Source organism: Ambystoma mexicanum, chromosome 1q (assembly GCF_040938575.1).
Source record: "Ambystoma mexicanum isolate Mex_15411 chromosome 1q, UKY_AmexF1_1, whole genome shotgun sequence".
NCBI classification, from domain to species: Eukaryota; Metazoa; Chordata; class Amphibia; order Caudata; family Ambystomatidae; genus Ambystoma; species Ambystoma mexicanum.
In genome coordinates, this window is record NC_090922.1 from 640,899,456 (window position 1) to 640,919,012 (window position 19,557).

General features: G+C 45.9%; 1 protein-coding gene across 1 annotated transcript in view; it reads left to right on the forward strand.

The window, feature by feature from the left end:
* DDX59 (DEAD-box helicase 59) overlaps positions 1-19,557 on the forward strand; it is a 223,358-nt gene that overhangs the window by 104,197 nt on the left and 99,604 nt on the right. The window contains exon 5 of the mRNA XM_069641229.1: positions 13,862-14,014. Coding sequence (XP_069497330.1) covers positions 13,862-14,014 — 153 coding nt within the window. The remainder of the gene's footprint in view (positions 1-13,861; positions 14,015-19,557) is intronic.

Here is a 19,557-nt window from a genome sequence, read left to right on the forward strand (position 1 = left end):
AGGTTACCAAAGGGGACAGCGCCAATCTCGCGGCCCAGGGAGGTCAACCACTTCTAGAAGGGTGAGCCACACCTTCCAAACAATAACTACCCACTTCAGGTGCCCTCCCATGCCTTTCCAGTAGGAGGGCATATTTTAAACTTCACCCAAGCATGGGAGGGACTCACCTCAGACAAATGGGTGCTTTCCACAGTGGCAGGTGGTTGTGTGGCGCTAATCCTGCCACTCTCCCCCTACCTCCCACCCCGGAACCATCCCCCGCATCAGACGCACTCGAAGGAAGAACAATGCATCCTTCTCAAAGAGATCGAAACGCTTCTCCAAAAGGACGCCAAAGAAGTCATCTCGGTGAACCAGGTAAATAAGGGTATTTATTCAACCTACTACCTTGTGCCAAAAAAAGATCCAACAATGCATCCAGTATTAGGCCTACGCCCTGCAAACACCAATGTCAAGCCACAAAAGTTCTGATGACTACGTTACAAGAAGTAATCCCTCTGCTAAAGCGGGCGGACTACATGGCAACATTAGATATACTTATTTCATATTTCAATGTTCCCAGTGCACAGAAGATTATTGCGGTTCAAGATGGCAAACCAGCATTACCAATTCAACGTGGTAGCCTTCGGAATAGCATCCGCACCAAGGGTATTCACAAAGGTACAGGCGGTGGTGGCAGCGCACCTACGCAGGTAGACAATCCCAGTGTACCCTTACCTGGACGACTGGCTGATTACAGGGGAGACTCCCCAAATTTTCAGGCTAAACATTCAAAGAACTATCAACCTTCTCTTTCAATTGGGCTTCTCGATAAACGAGAAAAAATCGAGCCTACTGCCGAGCACAGCCAAACAGTTTCTAGGAGCTGTAATGGACTCAAGAGAGAGAAGGTTAGTCTTTTCATCAGAGGAAAGAGTCCAAAATATGTTACTGCAAATACCTCATTATCAGGCCGGCCGCCAGGTAAGCGTACACAAAGCTATGCGTTTGCTAGGCATGATGGCATCTTGCATTTACCTGGTACTGCATGCCTGTGCATGCACACCTTGCAGGAATGTTTGGCGAAACAGCGGTCTCAAACAAGCTGTGATTGGGATGAACTAGTGGTTGTTTCACCAACACTGTTACAAAACCTTTGTTGGTGGACAAGGGAAAATCTCTTGAGGGAAAACCCTTCTACGATCCAGCAGTACAAGCGATGGTGATGACAGACGCGTCACTCGTCGGGTGGGGGGCTCATCACCTTCATCGCACAGCACAAGGTCTGTGGACTCATGCTATGGCGCAGAACCGCATCAATTTGCTGGAACTACTGACCGTATTCAAGGCCCTTCAGGCATTCGAAATACACCTAACCAATCAGTCTGTATAGGTCCTCACCAACAGCACTACTGCAATGTTTTACATCAACAAACTCTGGGGCACACATTCTCCAAATCTGTCCAAACTAGCACAGAAATATTGGAAATGGGCACTCAAACGGAAGATATTCCTATCCTCTCAACACGTTCCAGGGGAACGCAACACTCTAGCCGACTCAATAAACAGAGATCCCCTACCAGAGGAGCACGAATGGAAACTAGACACAGGTGTCGTAGACCGCCTCTTCTCTCAGTGGGGTTTCCCCACGCTAGACTTGTTCGCTACAAGCGAAAACAAACAATGCCCAGACTTTGCGTCCAGGTTTCCCCAACCAGGTCCAAGGGGAATGCACTATGGATGAACTGTTCAGGAAGATTTACTTAAGCTTTTCCCTGTACTCCTCTTATTAACAAGGTGGTTAACAAGATTCACAGGAAACAGGTGACGCTCATCCTAGTTGCTCCTATGTGGGCAAGACAGCCATCGAATCCACATCTTTGCAAAATGGTGATGTGTGATTCCCATCAAACTCCCGTGCCAGAGCAACTTACTCACTCAACACGAGGGAATAACAGTGCACCCTCAACGTCACTGAAGTCATAGAGTTTGAACATCTGAACCTACCACAGAGGTGTATGGATATCCTCAAGGAGGCATGAAAACCAAACACTAGACACTGTTATTTCGACAAGTGGAGAAGAATTGTAATTTGTTGCCAGTCTAAACAAATAAAACCCTTACAAATGTACTCCATCCCGCATTCTAAATTATATGCTCCACTTGCTAGACTCAGGGTTAGTATTCAGCTCTATAAAAGTCCAGCAGCTTTACTGGCTTACACCACCTCCCACAATAAAGTATTGTGGTGGAAAGGGCTGGTCATCAAAGCATTCATGGAGGGATTAAAGGGACTCCACCCTCCAATTTCAAACCCACCGCCAGGATGGGATCTCAATGTAGTACTTGCAAAGCTCATGGGGCCCTCATTCAAGCCTATGCACAAGTTAAAGTCTTAAAAGCCTGACTTACAAGACTGCTTTCTTAGTGGCTATTACTTCCATAAAAGGGGTTAGTGAATTGCAAGCATTGTCGGTGCAGGATCCTTTCTTTGTCATACACAAGGACAAACTGGTTTTACGTACACATCCTTGGTTCTCTCCTAAGTTCATCTCAACATTTTATGTGAACCAGTCCATTGAGCTACCGGCTTTCTTTCACAACCCAAAGAGCTCAGCTGAGGTAAAACTCCACACAATACATTTAAGGAGGGCGGTCCTTTACTTACAGATGGATAGTCAGATGCATACAACTGTGCTATTCTTTATCAAACAAGACACTGTCTTTCACGCCAAGAGCTCACTCCACAAGGAGCATAGGAGCTACTCTGGCTTTTATTGCAAATGTTCCCTTAGACCGCATTTGCAGAGCAGCTACATGGAGCTCAATACACACTTTCACTCAGCACTACTGCACTGACACCCATTTCAAGACAGATACACAGGTAGGACAAGCGGTTCTAAAACATCTGTTTGCCAATGAACCTTCTCACAACCCACCAATTCTGATGCTTGTATTTGCTTAGATTGACATGCGCCCACCCTTCCTCCCCTTGGAGAGAAGGTGCATGGATGCTTTGAGCTTGTCTGATACATATCTGCTTGGATACACCTGTACTCACGCTACACTTCATGCTACCTCATGTCAGTAACAAAAAAGTCTGAGGGACCTCGACGCCTGAAGGACCATGGGTACAGTGAACATCACACTGGATAGTATTACTGGCACGCCTTGTCGACGTCCCTTTTCGAATTTTGAAAACAACTGTAATACTCTGCAGCTTCCACTAGATGTCGGCCTATGCACAGCACGTGAATCCAAGCAGATGCAAGCATCAGAAATACGATTACAGTGAGTAATGTATTATATATAATTACACACACGCTGAGGCTTGTGTATCTGCTTAGATCATAGGCTGACATCTAGTGGTAGTCGCATAGTATTACATGATTTGTATTTGAAAAGGGATGTCAGTAATACTATCCCTAGTGACTTCTACTGTACCTATGGTCCTTCACGCGTCGAGGTCCCTCAGATAGTTTTTTTCCGCCATTGTGGTCGGTCGCTAGTTGCAGAGTTGCTTTCTGGCTAATGCCTTTGATTAAACAAAGTTTAATTTTAGAATTCTTTCTATCCTTTCTATAACCGCCTGTTGCACTAACTGCTGTGGCGGCTCTCAACTGTCTCGACGAAAGAAGACTGCAGCCTAAGCGGGCTTCACCGGGCTTCAGCCCTTCACAGTATGGAGAGTGGGGGTGGCCATATACTTTGTCTCCTTAAAAGAATGCCTCTTCTGACCCCTTATGTACCCCTTTGTCACCGCGCTGCCCTCTCCATTAGAAACAGAGAATACTCCTTTTAAATGTAGCCCTTCCTGCAACAGGATGTTCCCCTGCAAGGACATGCACAGGGTGTGCAACCACTGTCTGCCAGGGGACCACCCTGGGAAAATCTGCAAGTCCTGAGTCTCTAGGTTTGCTGATGGTACTCTTGTTCAGAGGAGAATTGCCTAGCATTTTCAGTGGTGGACTGCACATGTGCGTGGGACAAAGGCTTATATGCAAATGGATATTTTCGATTGGATTGTGTCCTCCCATGTATTCCTCATCTTTAGATAAATAGCCTTCCAGATTTAGCTGCTTTTATGGGAAAAGTTTTTTTGGCAGAGGGCGCTATGTGTCTATGCGATCGACTTGATGTCCCTCGAGGGCTTCCATCCCGGGGTCAACATCACTGTTCGTATATACGGTACGTGCAGCGCCCGTTCGCTCTTGCGGAAAAATGGAACTGAAGCAAACGCTTCTAGAAATACGGGGCGCTTCGGTTCCTGCAAAACTGCGATCGAATGCAATGAATTTGTCTCATACTCCATCAACCCCGAAGACCGGGTTCAGAAAATGTCTACTAAAGAGCAATGTCCCTCACGGATCCTCACCGAGTGTGTCTGTGGTGTCTTGGCATGCAGCATAGGACGGCGGTTTGTGGGGCCTGTCAGTTCATGACTGGTAAGGCTCTGAAAGAGCATAAAGGGAAATTGGTGGTGGGTAGGCCCCCAACTAAATCCCCCTCAATGACTCCATAGAAGAAACGATCGACCGATGCGTCGGGAGACATCTCTCCTCGAATAAACGTTCACGCTCCAGGAGCTGGTCAGGGAAAACAAAGAAAAGGCACTATAGATCGCTGTCTACTTCTTCTGAATCTTCCCCGAGAGAAGTATAGCCTGTCCAACCAAATCCTCCACTCCAGCGCAGTGGGAGGAAATCAGACAGGAAATGCTTAAAATATTCGAGAAGGAGGTCCTGACCCCCCATCGAAACAAAGAAACGAGCCAAGCTCCTGTCAAGCCATCAAAAGCCAACCGAGAATGAGCTAAGGCCAATTCCTGCTCGCCCTCGAACCCGGGACGCAGGCCGGAGACCGCTCGAGGTCTTGACACGATGAAAAAACGTCAGACTGTATCCAGTCCTGGGTCGAGCCCTTTAAGGGTTCAGTCGACACCTAAAACGACACATAAATCACCAAAGTCCTCAACACCTTTCGAAGCCATATCCATCAACGCCATCAGCATTTTTGCCCTCAAAAACGCCAGTAATTACAAAGGAAGTAGAAAAGTCATACAAATCTTTGCCAAGGAAGGATTTTTTCAAATCCTTAACCTCTATTTATGAGGAACACAAGCCGTCCAATCAAAACACTCCTCCTTTTGGTTTGGACTTTGGCACTCCAAATGGCCCAGATGCTCTTCTCTCAGAAGAGTTTAAGCTAATAGATTTATACGAAAATCTCCAAGCGGCTAGTGGGATTGACACATCACCTGAGCTTGAGTTTGGCAGGTCAGACCCAGCAAACCATGCAGACCATTCTAATGCCTCTTATAGGAAGCTTATGACTAGGGTTATTGATTTCCTGGGATGGTGTAGACCTGCACCACCATTCGAGCAAGACGACCTAACTGACATTCCTGACAAAGGTCCACAGAAAGATCCCATACTTGCTTTTCATGTTGCCCTCCAAAAAAGAATTATGGTAAATTGGGAGGTTCCCGAATCTAATCCAGCAGTAAATAAGAACCTAACAAGAAAATATAGACCTTAAAGTAGCGATCCAAGCTACCTATCTAAGCTGCAAACACAAGAGAGCCTGGTGGTTCAAGCAACATAGTCTAATTCTAAACGGGCTGCATACCCACCATCCCATCAGACAAGGATGTTAAGCGTTTCAACGCTTGGGCTAGGAAGGTATTTTCTGCCGGGAGCATGGCTCTAAAGTCTGCAAACGCCACTTGCACCCTAGCAAAGTTTACATTCACCCTGTTCTTCTTTTCTCAGCATTTCAGGATTGAAGGTCCAAGCCTGGTATGGGGAGGGAGGCAGTTAGACCCTGAAAGCCTGACTGAGGTTTTTACCTGTGTGAGGCTTGCTTAAGGAAAATAAGGTATAAACTAGTGTACAATCGATGAACGTTGGACTTGAAGGAGAAGTCTTCATGCCTGAATGTTATGTTCTCCATATTTCAACCAACCCCAGTTGAGCAGATCTATTCTTAAGCCTCTAAGACATAGCTTCGAGTATGGAGGTTTGGGAAAATCTAACATCAGAGATCAGATAAAATTTAAATAAAAATCCTCCCCCTTCCGCAAGCCCTGCCAGTTTTTCCAGAAAGTGCATTAGAAATGTGACTTTGCTTACGTTGGTTGCGTACAGGGTTGCCACAGTTATTTTCAAGTTTTTAATCTTAACTTTTAGGCGTCAAACAACCTTTCTGTACCCCGCTTCACAAGCCCCTATCAAAATGTTTTAGATCTCTATGAAATACCAATTCCACCTCTGCTGCCTTCTTTATGGGAGAAGCATACGAAATATGAGGCAACTTGTATTGATAATTGCTGCAACAAATGTTTCCTGCAAACCAATTTCATCAGGTGCATTCTAAAAAGTTGACTGCATAACCTCAATCTCTTGGCTCGGGCATTAAGGCACCTAACATTCCAGGAAATGATGTTCACCATTTGGGTGCTGCAGTTACAGTACTCTTATTCTCTGCTCCGAGGGAGCTTCTAGAGCCTCTTGTCCAGGCCAGAGCAGGCCTGGTATAGTTGGAACGCAAACAAACTTCTGTGGTGGCTTCCACCCTTGATTTCCCTTGGTTGAAGAGCTAGTGCTGTGGTTCTCTGGTATGACAAGTCACGAAATTCCCGCTCTGACTCGTACAAACCGTCCCGAAAAATTCAGCAATTCTGAAACATTTGGAAACATTGGTATATTCCGATCCCTACAGGTGTCAATAGAGGAACCTCCCCACCAGCAGGTACACAACGGTTAGAACTGAAGTGTACAGGAGCAGTATAATCACCAACAATTACTTCACAGTTGGATAGCAGGCAGAGACCAGTGTCTTCATCACTTGTGAGCATGTTTGTGTATTTCATGTCTTGTGCATTGAAACTGTTCAATGCTAAGAGTTCTATCAACACAGTCCTCCGATCTCCATGCAATCTAAAGTGTCCGGTCATTGATCTCTCCATCTCTGTGTGGTTGCATAGGAGTGTAATGATCATTCTTCATCTCTGTCTTATCTCATCTTATTTGAGAGTACTCCTGGATGACCCTGCTTTTCTTTTCTGTGGTATGTTTTGTGTGGCCGTTAGTTTACTGTGAACTGGGCACCCACAGGGCATATCTGACGAAGCCAAATCTGCCATTTCCTCAATTCACTGTGCCATCTCTGAAAGCCCTTCTTTCATTATTTAGTGTAGTTTGTGCCACATCCTGAAATTTGCATATTTGATTCAGCAAATGAGCTTGTGAGATTCTTAAGATGTATTGTTTAGTCTGGAAGGAGGTCAGTTTAATTACAATGTCTGTTGGCCTGGTGCCTGGTTTCTCTGTGTCTCCTAATGGGCATGTTCAATTGATGAACGGAGGAAAGCACAGGGGCAACGCGCTGGTCTTGGAAGCAGAGCAACGGAGGTTCGAATTCCGAATCCACACTTAGAAATCGAACTCGGGTGCGATATTAGGCGCATTATAAAAATAATTTTAAAAAGACATAAATTGGGATATGTTGGTGTTTCGTTGTGGCCAATACTTGACCAAATAAAGAGTTAACTAAACGAACCATGTCCTTTCCTCTCACCCTATTGTTCATGTGTCTTGCGAGTAGGTTACTTATCTGGGAGTGAGTCTCTAGATCCTCTCATTTAAGGGAATGTGTATTTTTGGGGTACATTGTAGCTCCTCGCTCTGAGTTGTTGTCTTGTTTACTACTGTGGTCTTGGATAGTGTTTTCAGAATGTGATATACTTTCTGCCAAGGAGCTCCTTTCCGATTCCATGCCTATTGGCTCAACCGCAAGGTCTTCATAGACTTGTAGGTAGTGTTGGAGGTCTTCTTTTGTTAACAGCCTGGGTGCTGATGATTGGTTACTTACCATGATCGGGTCACAGTTGCTCGATTTACTCCCAGTGTAGGCCTTTGCCTGCAGCAAGCACCTCCTCTCGTCTCCCTGTTTTAGGTTTATTTTTCGTGGTTGACTGAGAATTTGAGCACTTCTGATTATGCGAGGGCCCCACGTGCAGTCTCAAGAACCAGCATTTGTTACAGCGCAAATGTTAGATTAACTACGAAACAGCTTTCTGGTATGGGCAGTATGGTGGGGATATATTAAGAATGTCGTACAGCAATGCCTTCCCTGCGTGGTGAAGTGCTGTGCTCCCTACATACAGTGTGAGAACCAGTCTCCATGAGAACCAGGCATCAGGATTTCACCAGAGGGGGCACATAGAAGAATCTCTTGCTGTGATCATCGCGGGTTCATGGCACTGCAAGAGATCCAGCATTGAGTCCCAGAAGGGAGAGTGCCTGTTGCATGTAAACAGAGCTCTACCGAGCCTATTTATCAAACCTGGATACAACTCCTGTGTGTAGAAGCCTCTGGCGAGAGTTCTTAACCTTCTCCAACACCACCTCTCATCTTCTTGGGGAGCGTAGCTTCTCCCTCACCAACCTTGTGGCAAAGAGCAGGGGCGATGCATCAAGCCCCTTTCTATCCTTCAGTTGCTATGCCTGTGTTAGGGAGTATTCTCTGTTTAGGCTGAATTTCCTAACCTAGTGAGTCCCCCAGCAGCTTTGCTGGATTTTTGGGGTTTATTTTTTCTCCTGCCAAGAGTGAGACTCTTTTACCCTCACTCTTGGGCATGATTTGAGTGTTTCTTTGAATCTAGATGTGTTTAATGGGCTATGGGGATAGGGCTTCATGTGTTTTTGTGATGTTACACAGCACCCTCAGTGCAGTGACACAGGGGTATCATAGGGACCCCCCACTATAGACTCCATACCCTGGGACTGACTACTGTCACCCAGGGCATGTAAAGTCACCATTGACTTTACTAGTCTTAAATTCTGAACAGAACCAGTACAAAACATCATATTGTGGACGTACTGGCTGGGGCAATTCAATTGCCCCAGGGTCTGTTAGTCGAGGGGGCATGTCTCCGTCCCCCCTGATCGAGTTTTGGCTGGTGGCAGTGGATACTACTTTTTATATTCAACCGCAAATATTTTCCTATGGGATTTCCCATTGTTTTAGGCTATTATCTTTATTTATTTACGGTAGCCTCGAACATACCGCCGGTTTATTTAATTAATATTAATTCTCTGGTTGGTATTTTTTTGCCAAAACTTGATTCTAAAATGCCGTTTGGGTTCTCTTCTGTGACTCCAATCCAAGTCGAGCCCTTTGTTCCACTTTTTGGCGGGCTTCTCCACAGAAGCCCTCCAAAGTGGTGCCACTCTGTCTGGGGTACTTAGGAGGGGTGGAGGGGGATATAGGCACCCTGGACTGAGTCGCACTCCGTCCTGATTGGCCCAAGTGGTGAGCGGCCGGCTCACCACTTAGCATGTTTGAGTGACAGCTAGGCTGAGTGAATGGGGGTTTTCTGCATAAAAGCAGAGCTTTGGGGACTGGAACTTCAGAAGTCGCCACAGGACCTAAGAATCCGACGAGGGAGAAGCCGAGCCGACGTGCCACAACACCACCACCGGTGGAGCCCTGCTGGACCGCCTCACCACTTTTCCCAACGACAGAGGAGATCTCCCGCCGGGGAATCTTCTTCCTTTGAATGGTGGGGATAACCAGTTTCACCGTCTTTTCGCCTTATCGACGTACCTCGTGGCTGCCTTGCCTGTGCCAAGCACCCCGGCAACCGGGATACCACGTTTTACCACGACCGCGAAACAAAGGTACCACCTTTAACCGGAAAACTCCGCGGCTGGTTTCTTCCCTGGTAGTGCAACGACCTTCATCTTTCCTCCAAGTCGAGATCTTCTCTTCCCCTGGACGACGACGCAACTTGCACCCACTACCAGGAACAACTGCCACCGCTGGAGGATCCTTCCCACTTAAGGTACCATGTCCCGCCTGGCTCCCCTTGCTACCGACTGTTCGGGGTAGATTTAGCCCCCAGCTTTCGAACCTGTGTTCGCCTGGGACACCCTGGCTAAACTTTCCTAAGCCTCTCTAAACTCTTTTTGAACTCTCTGCAAGACTTTCTAAGCCTAGACTAACTGTGTGATCTTGGGCGCATTTGTGCTCTGCTCTCTCTAAGAATGGGCCCAGCCTTTGGACTTTGGCTCACCAGTGACTTTTGCTCTTCTGCCTTGCTAACGGTGTTCCTGAACCTTAGAGTGGTGTACCTTTCCATATTCTGTCTTTTTCCCTCCCTTTCTCACAAACTTATTGGAGTGCCATCTAGTTAAGCGCTCACCTCTGTATGAAAATAAGTGGTGTTTTACTGTGACTTATCTGATCAGGAAAAAGGGGTGTACTTATTACAATAGTAACTGTGTTTAGAATATTTTACAACAAGAGTGCTGGAGTGTTTGAAACCGTGTGTTTTTAAATAAATAATTATATACTTTGATACCAAAGCTCTGGTCAGTGTTTGCTTGTATTATTGTATCTGAGTGCTTATTGTGTATACTTTGCATACTGTCTAACTCTTCTTGAGGGAAGTCTGACTGCTCAGCCACAGCTACCAGGTAAATCTGGGTGGTACACACTGCTACCAAGTGGGTTTACTGCCAACACCTGTAGTCTTAAATCTTTTGCAGTGTTCCCTAAGGGAACTGCACAGGTTTCTGTCTAACAGCCTGGAGCCTTGGCTGTAAAGTTGTTGTTTGTAGAACTAGTATGCATCCATAAAAACAAGATTGGTGATTAGATTGTAACTCTAGTTTTCAGGCACTATCTGCCACAAGCAAAACTGACTGCCACTGCCAGGTCGCTGTTGAAGGACCTGTCGCCAGAAAGAATATTGGATAAGACTGAGCCAACAGGTTTATACACAGTAGCTCCAGATTATGGAGACATATAATACGAAAAAGGATGTCCGCTGTCTGGAAGAAAAGTGGCAAACTGCTTTGATGCGATGTCCACTTTTCTCAGGGTCTGATTAATTGAAATTGAGCTTTCCAGCTCCGGGTATGTGTTATGCAGGGGAACTTTTGGCAGCTCTTGGCCATTTGTGAAACACTTGTGTACAAGCGCGATATAAATAAAATATCATATCATATATCCAAGATGAATGCTGCTTTTATTTATCATTAGGTTAGATTTTGAACGGTTGATTTTAAAGGGGACATAGATTTTACAAACATAAGATGTGGTTCCTATTTTGTATGTTCTGCACATTTTCTAGTAAAAAAACAATCCAATTTATCTTGTATTTTTATTACTATGGTTGGCCGTCATTTCTTGACCAGCATTCAAGCTTTTAAAGAGGGAATAACATCTGAATAGAAGAGGAAGTACAGTCTGCTGATCCATCATTCCAGTAAAGGGGACAGTAAAAGGTTGCATTTTCTTTTACTTTACACCATCAAGTGCATTTACCTACTAATCCTGTCCCACCAATAGTAGCAATAACAGAAGTAGTAGTACCTATTAGTAGTACTAAAACTACTACCAATACTTACATTACTACTACTATCAGTAGTGGAATGTTGGGTATTTTTCTAGTAGTAGTACTTTTTCTTAACAATAGTATTACTACCACAGTATGTCTATTACTTGTAATATTAGTATTACTGCCAACAGTAGTCATAGTACTTTGAGTGCTACTTCTTATGCTATTGGAAGTGCTTATACTACTACTAATAGTAGAAGTACTAGTATTTAAGTGTTGTAGTAGCTCCAATACAACTGTTACCAAATGTAACTGTATTGCCCTCAACAGTAATAGTGTCACTACTGCTACCACTAGTAGTAGAACTACTACCATTGCACTTCGTTCTAGCAGCAGTTGTATGGTTACTACCACTACTTACAGTAAACCCAGAAGTAGCAGTACTAATAACCACCTCAGAAGTAGCACTACTACTAGAAGAAGTAGTACCTATTAGTACTACTACCAATAGTTACATTACTACTACTATCAGTAGTGGAATATTAGGGATTTTTCTAGTAGTAGTACTTTTTCTTAACAATAGTATTACTAGTTCTACCAACATTTTTTCTCTGCAATTGTACCTCATTTTCTCTAACTGATTTTATATTGCTTCGAAACATCCCACTCATCCGCAACCCACCCTCGCCAAACAACCCCGAACTCCTGTATTTTCGTGGCAAAAATGCTGTAAAATAAGCTTTGTGACGAATGGTTACCCTACCCGTATTCGTTTTTAGTTATAACCACAGTGTGTCTATTAATTGTAATATTCGTATTACTGCCAACAGTAGTCATAGTAGTACATTTTATGCTACTGGAAGTGCTTATACTACTAATAGTAGAAGTAGCTCCAATACAACGGTTACCAAATGTAACTGTATTGCCCTCAGAAGTAGTGGTGTCACTACTGCTACCACTAGTAGTAGTAACTACTACCATTGCAGTTTGTTCTAGCAAAAGATGTATGGTTACAACCACTACTTACTAGTACACCCAGTAGTAATAATTTGACTAAACCAAGAAGTAGCAGTACTAATAACCACCTCAGAAGTAGCACTACTAATGCTATTACAAGTACCACTACATGTACTACTGGTAGTATTATTATTACTACTACTACAACTACACTACTGGTAGAAGTACTACTACCACTACTACTACTACTTCTTCTATTGTTAGTAGTAAGACTCATAGTAGTATTGTAATAGTGGTGCTTCTGTCATTAGTAATGCTACCAGTACTGGTGGTGGTACTAATAGTAGTGGTTCTCATATTGTCAATAGTGTTCATAAATACAGATTGCAGGTCTACTGCTAGCAGTAGAACCTCTACTAGTGTTAGCGGTGCAAGTTATACAACTCCAACTGGCAGTAGTACTACGAGTAATACTGTTATTAGTAAAGGTGGTAATACTCAGAAGAGCAGACCTGTTGCTGGTAGTGATAGAAGTACTATTAATAATATGTATAGTAATACTGCTACTTGGTACTATTATCAGTGGGGTAGGATTTGTGGAAAAGTGCATTTGTCGATGTAAAATAAAACAAACGACAATCTTTCCCTTACACACTGCTAATGGATCTGCCGACTACACTTCTCCTCGATCACTTCCACTTCAAGTGCCTAAAAACAGCTCACAAAATAAAGAGCCACCACCATAGGGAAGGAAATGGTTTACAAAAATGAAATGGATGGGAATGCTTGGTTTAGTGGAAAGTATTAACAATTGGCAACATCATACTTTATTTTTGTAAAAAAACAATGTTCCCTCAGACCTATTGTTTCTGTAGTATACAAATGTGGTGTCTACTTGCACCTGCAGGGTATTTGCGGTCTTGAATGCTAAAAACGAAATTGTTCACATGGAACAGAAGTAGCATCTTTTATCTCTCTATCAACCATGTGGAGATTTCATTGGATTATTGTGAAACATTTAAAGCACCCACACACATAAATGTCATTGCATAGCTGAAAACTTTAATTCAGAGGTTCAATTCTATTCAACTGTATAGTGTTCAAATATTGTGTTTTAACAGTCCAAATTAACGATTACTCTTTACCTTCTCCTTTTAGACTACATTCCAGTTGTCTCTTATTTTGATGGTGCCTTAAAGATGACTGTTATCACTATCTTTTTGGTCACTCGTGTCATTTACTTCAGCATTCACCTTTTCTGTGTTTTTTGGGTTCATCTTTGAAAACATAGGGCTCTCGGGCAGTTTGAATTTTGATTTAATGCCTTTTAAGTATTACAGCAGGAATGCTGGGTCACAGCCATAAATGCATGCAATTTCTTAATCTTGCCTAATTGTGGGACTGTTCCTTTTTTGACTGAAGTGTAAAGACTGCAGCTTGAAGTTTGTTTATTACAGAGATTGTTCCACGTGATTTGACCATTCTGATAATCGACATCCACCTGAATTGGTGCACACATGCTTTTAGCACGGTTTCCATCATCGTATTTCTTTACTAAACTCCTATTTTGCATTTTAGGACGGAAAGCTGTTTCAGCCCCCTGTTTTGGTGTTTGTAGACTGCAGACTTGGAGCAGATCTTTTGAGCGATGCCATTCGCAAAATTACAGAACTTCATTGCGTCTCGATACATTCTGAGAAAACTCAAAGTGAAAGGACAAGTATTTTACAGGTTGTTCATTACATTCGTTATAAACTGCTGACAAGTTGTAACTAAATACAGAAGTGCACTTTACAAATTCAGGGGACATATGATCATAAAACCGATTAATTTGTTACAAAAACCATAATCTCAACCCAGATAGTAAAGTGACGGCCCTACCAAAATAATGAGAAACAAAGAAAGCACAATCCCCAGGCGCTCCTTTTTAAATCATATTAAGCACAATCATGACTTTGCCCAAAATCAGGCTGCTTTCCTGAAAGGGAGACGATCTGTCGTATCTGTATATTGGTAGGAACAGGATTATAACACACCAAAACACTCCTTGGAAAAAAGGGTTTAAGAGTAGAGTCTGTCCTGAACATTGGCCCCTTTAATTTATCTATTTTGAAATGCTTTTTTTAAGGAACATCTCTCAAAATTAACAATAATTTGTCAATAAAAAAGTACTTGTTTAAATGTTCTTGCTTTCTATAGCTACACAAATGGCATTTTAGACTTTCCTGCATTCTATTTCCATCTCAGGTTTTTCATGCTTGCTGTTTGATATATCACTAAGAAACCACATCGCCATACATTTTTGTATAGCTTTTGATGTGTGGTAAGTCTTGAGACTGCCTTAGTTAATGTTTGTTTTTCTAAATTGTGTCCCTCGTTAGATGAGTTACCTGCTGAGCCGCCTTTTAAATCATGTTTGATTGCCCTTCCCACAAGGCTGACCAGTTCAGGCAATTGTAGTTCATTAATCACTCGACCAAACCCATTGCATGATTAAAACACACACACGTTTGTGCACAACTTGCACTCTCAAGCTCTTATTCAGGTCCTGCACCAGCAAAAAGGCGCACCATGAAATGGTGAGTGTTAAGAGTCTGAATACGGCACAGTGGTTATGTTGGAACATGGAGAAGAGTGTATGGCAGAGCGGCGGTGTGGTAGAGGGGTGAAGGAACTAAAGAGGAAAGAAGGGGAGCGAGAGAGAGCACGTGTGGCGAAGTGGCAAGGGGAGTGGGAGAACAAGAGGTGTAGAGTGAATGGTGTGTGAACGGAGGACAGATGAAGGGGAGAAAGAGGAAACTGGGGAGAGGGTAAGGAAGAGAAGGAAGAAGAAAAAGAACTAAAGAGAGGAGCCAGGGGAAAGTGGATAAGAGGAAAAGAAGGGTTCTAGATAAAGGGGAGGAAAGGAGGGAGAACATGGGATAGTCCCTAGAACTTTGGTCACAAGAAAGCTCTGACAATGGTGGAGAGGCCTACTATTATACTCAGATTTCTGGGCCCAAAGTGAATGTCTGCTAACCCCTCAGATCAAGTCATCTGTGCATTTGCCAGACACCAAACACCCATCAGAAGACCTAAGTGTACCAGGTTGGGTAACTGGTAGGGGAGTCCAGAAGGACAAAATTGCCATCCTGAATTCAATCGCTGCCAAAAGAGAAATGCTGGACATGTAAACCCCAGAGACTGAGTGTCTGCTGCTGCCAGGGACAAGGGTCGTAAAGAACGACACTGATTTGTAAAACCCTGAAACCAACTCAGGCTCAGTATAAACCTAATCCCTGTTTTATCACTACAAAACAAAAGACATTTGCTGAGTTCAAGTAGTCTGTTGATCCCTTCTATGACACTTCTTGTGCTTTGTTTACTACGTACTCTGCTGCTTGTTCCAGCGATACCAACATTTCTCCAGCATGGGGTCTGGCATGGATTCACATGCTCATGAATATTCCCTTTCAGCTAGGGAATCCTATGTAAAAAAAAACGGTTTCACTTTCACTTACAAACTGTATTTCTCCTTTAAACCAACCACTGTCCTCTGGGCCATACTGCCCCCATCCAATCTAAGCCCCTCCTCTGGCAGCCATGTTCAGATTTTTACTGTACGCTTCAGTGTTGGGAGTCCTTGAGTTTGCTCTGCGAGCTACTTATATGGTCTTCTGTATTTTTTCACGGAAAAAGGTTCTAATTTTGTTCCAAAAGAGCCTGCATGCTCTTTTCTCCATCTGCCAACGACAGCAGGGATTGGTTGTCAGTGAATTTCAGTGCCCCTCAAGGGTGAAGATCATCAAAGTTTCCAGAAGGCTATCTGGCCTACTTCGCACCCTCCGACCATGACTGAGGAAAAGGAAAGAAGGTCGCTCTTAAAGTCCTGCACCAAGTGCAGGATACGAAATGTGTTTGTGGAGGACAAGCACCTGCAATGCCTCGACTGCCTGTATGCAGACCACAAGGCAGGAGATTGTGAGATATGCCGTAGCTCCTCCAAGATGATGACAAAGGACCGGCACAGTATACTGGCGGCGTGGCTGAATGCCAAGGCCTCTGCTCCGTGCTCTGAGCAGGTCATGCCTCACCCAGATCGGTCGGTCCGAGGAGCAGTCTTCTAAGTCCTGTGAGGGCACCTCATCCGTGAGGGCCCAAGATGAGGCCAAGCACTGCAAGTCCGGGTCCATCGGGGTTGCCGCAGAAGTGGGTCCCACGGCCGACAGGGCGCGATCGACATCACCTTCGCCTCCATTGCCAGCTGGCAGTCAAGCTCCCCCTCAAAGAGAGAACTGTCCAACCCAGCTAAACTATGGGAGAAGCCTGAGAAGCCACGGACGGAGGAGGAGAAGGCTGAACTGACCAAAAAAGGTCCCGGCGGTACAGGAGAAGTCTTTGTTGATGATAGCCAGTGGCGGCTGCTCTTTCGAAAGCTAAGGGGGCTGACCCCGAGAAGGTATCCCTCACAGCGCAGAAGGTATCCCTCCCTCCGAGGCACAAAGCCACAGCAGTGACTTTTACAAGGTCTGCTGGCACACTGGAGAAGGAGACACCGTCTAAGAACCCGGTTTCAGCACCTCAGGGTGGAAAAAAGGGGAGGGGCAAGAATGCCCCAGATCAGTCGTGGCCGAAGCCATGGAAATTTCGTCCACGGACGATGAGGAGCTGGAGTCCTTATGCACGGTCCACGAGGACAAGGGGGACCGTGACAACGGCTCGGGTCTAGTGTTCCGATCATGCATGCTCTGCCGAGGGATGTGTCTCTGGACATACTATCAACCCTCCACACCTTGGTGTCGGAGATCCAGAAGAGGATGCCACAATGGCTTAGGGCGTCCCCACGGGACGAGATGGTGTCGTTTCATCCCATGATCGCCAGAGCCTTCAAGCTATTTCAACTTGTGCCCAAAGAAACCAGGAAGGAGGGTTTCCTGTACCAGAGTCGTGAGACCAAGAGGAAGACCATCATGGCGTTGCCCCTCCTGGATGACGTGGGAGGAGGGCTGGCCCCTCTTGGAGAACCCTTGCACCGCTCCGGCCAAATGGGATAGGCTGGAGAAGTACTGGGTGCCGGAATCGGCACTCTAGTGCCTGCGGTCGCAACCATCGCTGGATTCAGTGGTTTCGGCGGCCGCGAAGAAACTGTCAGCTAACCCACCCTAGTCGTCATCCATCCCTCCGGACAGCGAGGGGAAGAAGGACACCATGGGAAGGTGATTTTCACTACAGCGTCCACCATCAAGGCGGCCAACGCACTGGTGATCCCAGCCAGGTACGACAGGGAGATGTGGTACAATCTGGGTCCGATTTTGGAGTTCTTCCCGGACAAGAGGATGGAGGCAATCGCTCTCTTCCAGGAGGGGGAGATGGCATCTCATCACGCCATCACAGTAGTGCTGGACGTTGCTGACGCATGGTTCCAGCAGATGGGGAACAGTCTGTCTTCGTCGCCAAGGCTGGATGAAGGCCACAAATTTCCAGCAAGATGTCCAAGCGAAGGTACTGGGCATGCCTTTCGACAGATAACCTTTTCGGGAAGGTCGTTGACTAGTCCCTACATGCCATCAAGGCAGATACGTAGATGGCCCGTTCCCTGGGCACCCTCCAGTAGCACTACTCTTTTTTTGCTCCTCCAGAGGAAAGTCGGGATGGTCTTCAAAAGGTTTCTCCTTATCGTACCATCAGCCTTCCAGATCCACGACTCTGGAAGCTTACAGAGGCTGTTCCCAGGTGGCAGAGTGTCGCTGTCTCCCACAGGGCACAGCACCGAAGCAAGCCTGAACCGTCCAAGACATCGGGTCTCCACCTGTGCACCCTGGTGGGATGCCGGCTGACAAGGTTCATCAGCGAGTGGGAAAAGATTACCACCGACAGATGGGTGCCTGACGCTCTCACCCAAGGGCATACCCTGGAGTCTCAGCACAGGTGTCCACGGATCCCTCTGGTGGCCTGTCAGGAGCAGCACATCCCTCAGCTCTTAGAAGAGGTACGGGCCATGCTACGAAAAGGGGCAATAGAGCTGGTTCCCCTGGGGCTCCAGATACTTTTTAGTCAGAAACAACACTCAGGGACATTCTAGACCTATGACGTCTGAACAAGTACCTCGAGTCTCAGAAATTCTGGTTGGTCATGTTGCAACACTTGCTCAGCCAACTGGAAAGGGGGGATTTCTTGATGTTGCTGGACCTGGAGGATGCCTACTGCTACATCCCCATTCACAGGAAACACTGAAAGTTTCTACGCTTTGTAGTGCAGCACTACCAGGTCAAGGCCCTACCTTTCAGCTTGGAATCGGCTTCCAGAGGGTTCACGAAGTGCCTGACACCGTTGGCGGCCCATCTGCGTCTACGGGGATACACTTATATACCCGTACCTTGACGACTGGCTCATTCGGGCCCACTTGCGAGAGTTGGCCATCGGACACACGGAGGCAGCTGTCAAGCTTCTGACTGATCTAGGATTCTCCATCAATTATCCAAAGTCCTGCTTGACACCATCGCAGAACGTGTTGCTCCTGGGAGCCAGACTCAATACAGTGTCCTGCCTGGCATCACCCTAGGAGGAGAGCGTAGCGGCCATTCAAGTGAAGGTGCAGCGGCAGTTGTCGAAGACGACCATGGTGTAGACCATCAAGTCGTTGCTCGGTATGATGTCATCCTGTATCAACTTCCTCCGGCTCTGCAGGTTACAGATGCGACCCTCAGGAGTTCCTGGACGCTCGCTGGATACAAGTGTCCGGAAACTTCGCAGACAAGATCACTCTGGACAAGTTCCTTTGGGCACTAAGGTGGTGGAGTGTCTGCTCCAACATCGCCCCTGTGTAAGGGGGTTTCAGAACCCTACATTCCAGGAAACGGTCACCACGGACGCTTCCCTCCAGGCTGGCGAGCCCACACCGGGCCTCTGCACACCAGAGGCCTCTGGCTGCCAGAGGAGAAGGATCTCCATATGAACATCCTGGAGCTACGGGAGGGTTCTGGGCCCTCAAGTCATTCCTTCCATCTCTGAAGGGCAGGGTGGTGAGTATCGTCATGGACAACACTGCCACAATGTTCTACATCCGGAAACCGGGGCACTCGATCCCGGCGCTCTCCAGAGAAGCGCACGACTTGTGGCACTGGGCCGTCGGACAAGAAATGTTCCTTGTCCCTCTTCACCTAGCGTGAGGCAAGAACACCATTGCAGACTCCCTGAGAAGGTGATTGCGCTCCTGCCACAAGTGGGTACTATGGCAGGACCAGGTGGACCACATCTTCGCCAAGTGGGGCAGGCCCCAGATTGATCTGTTTGCG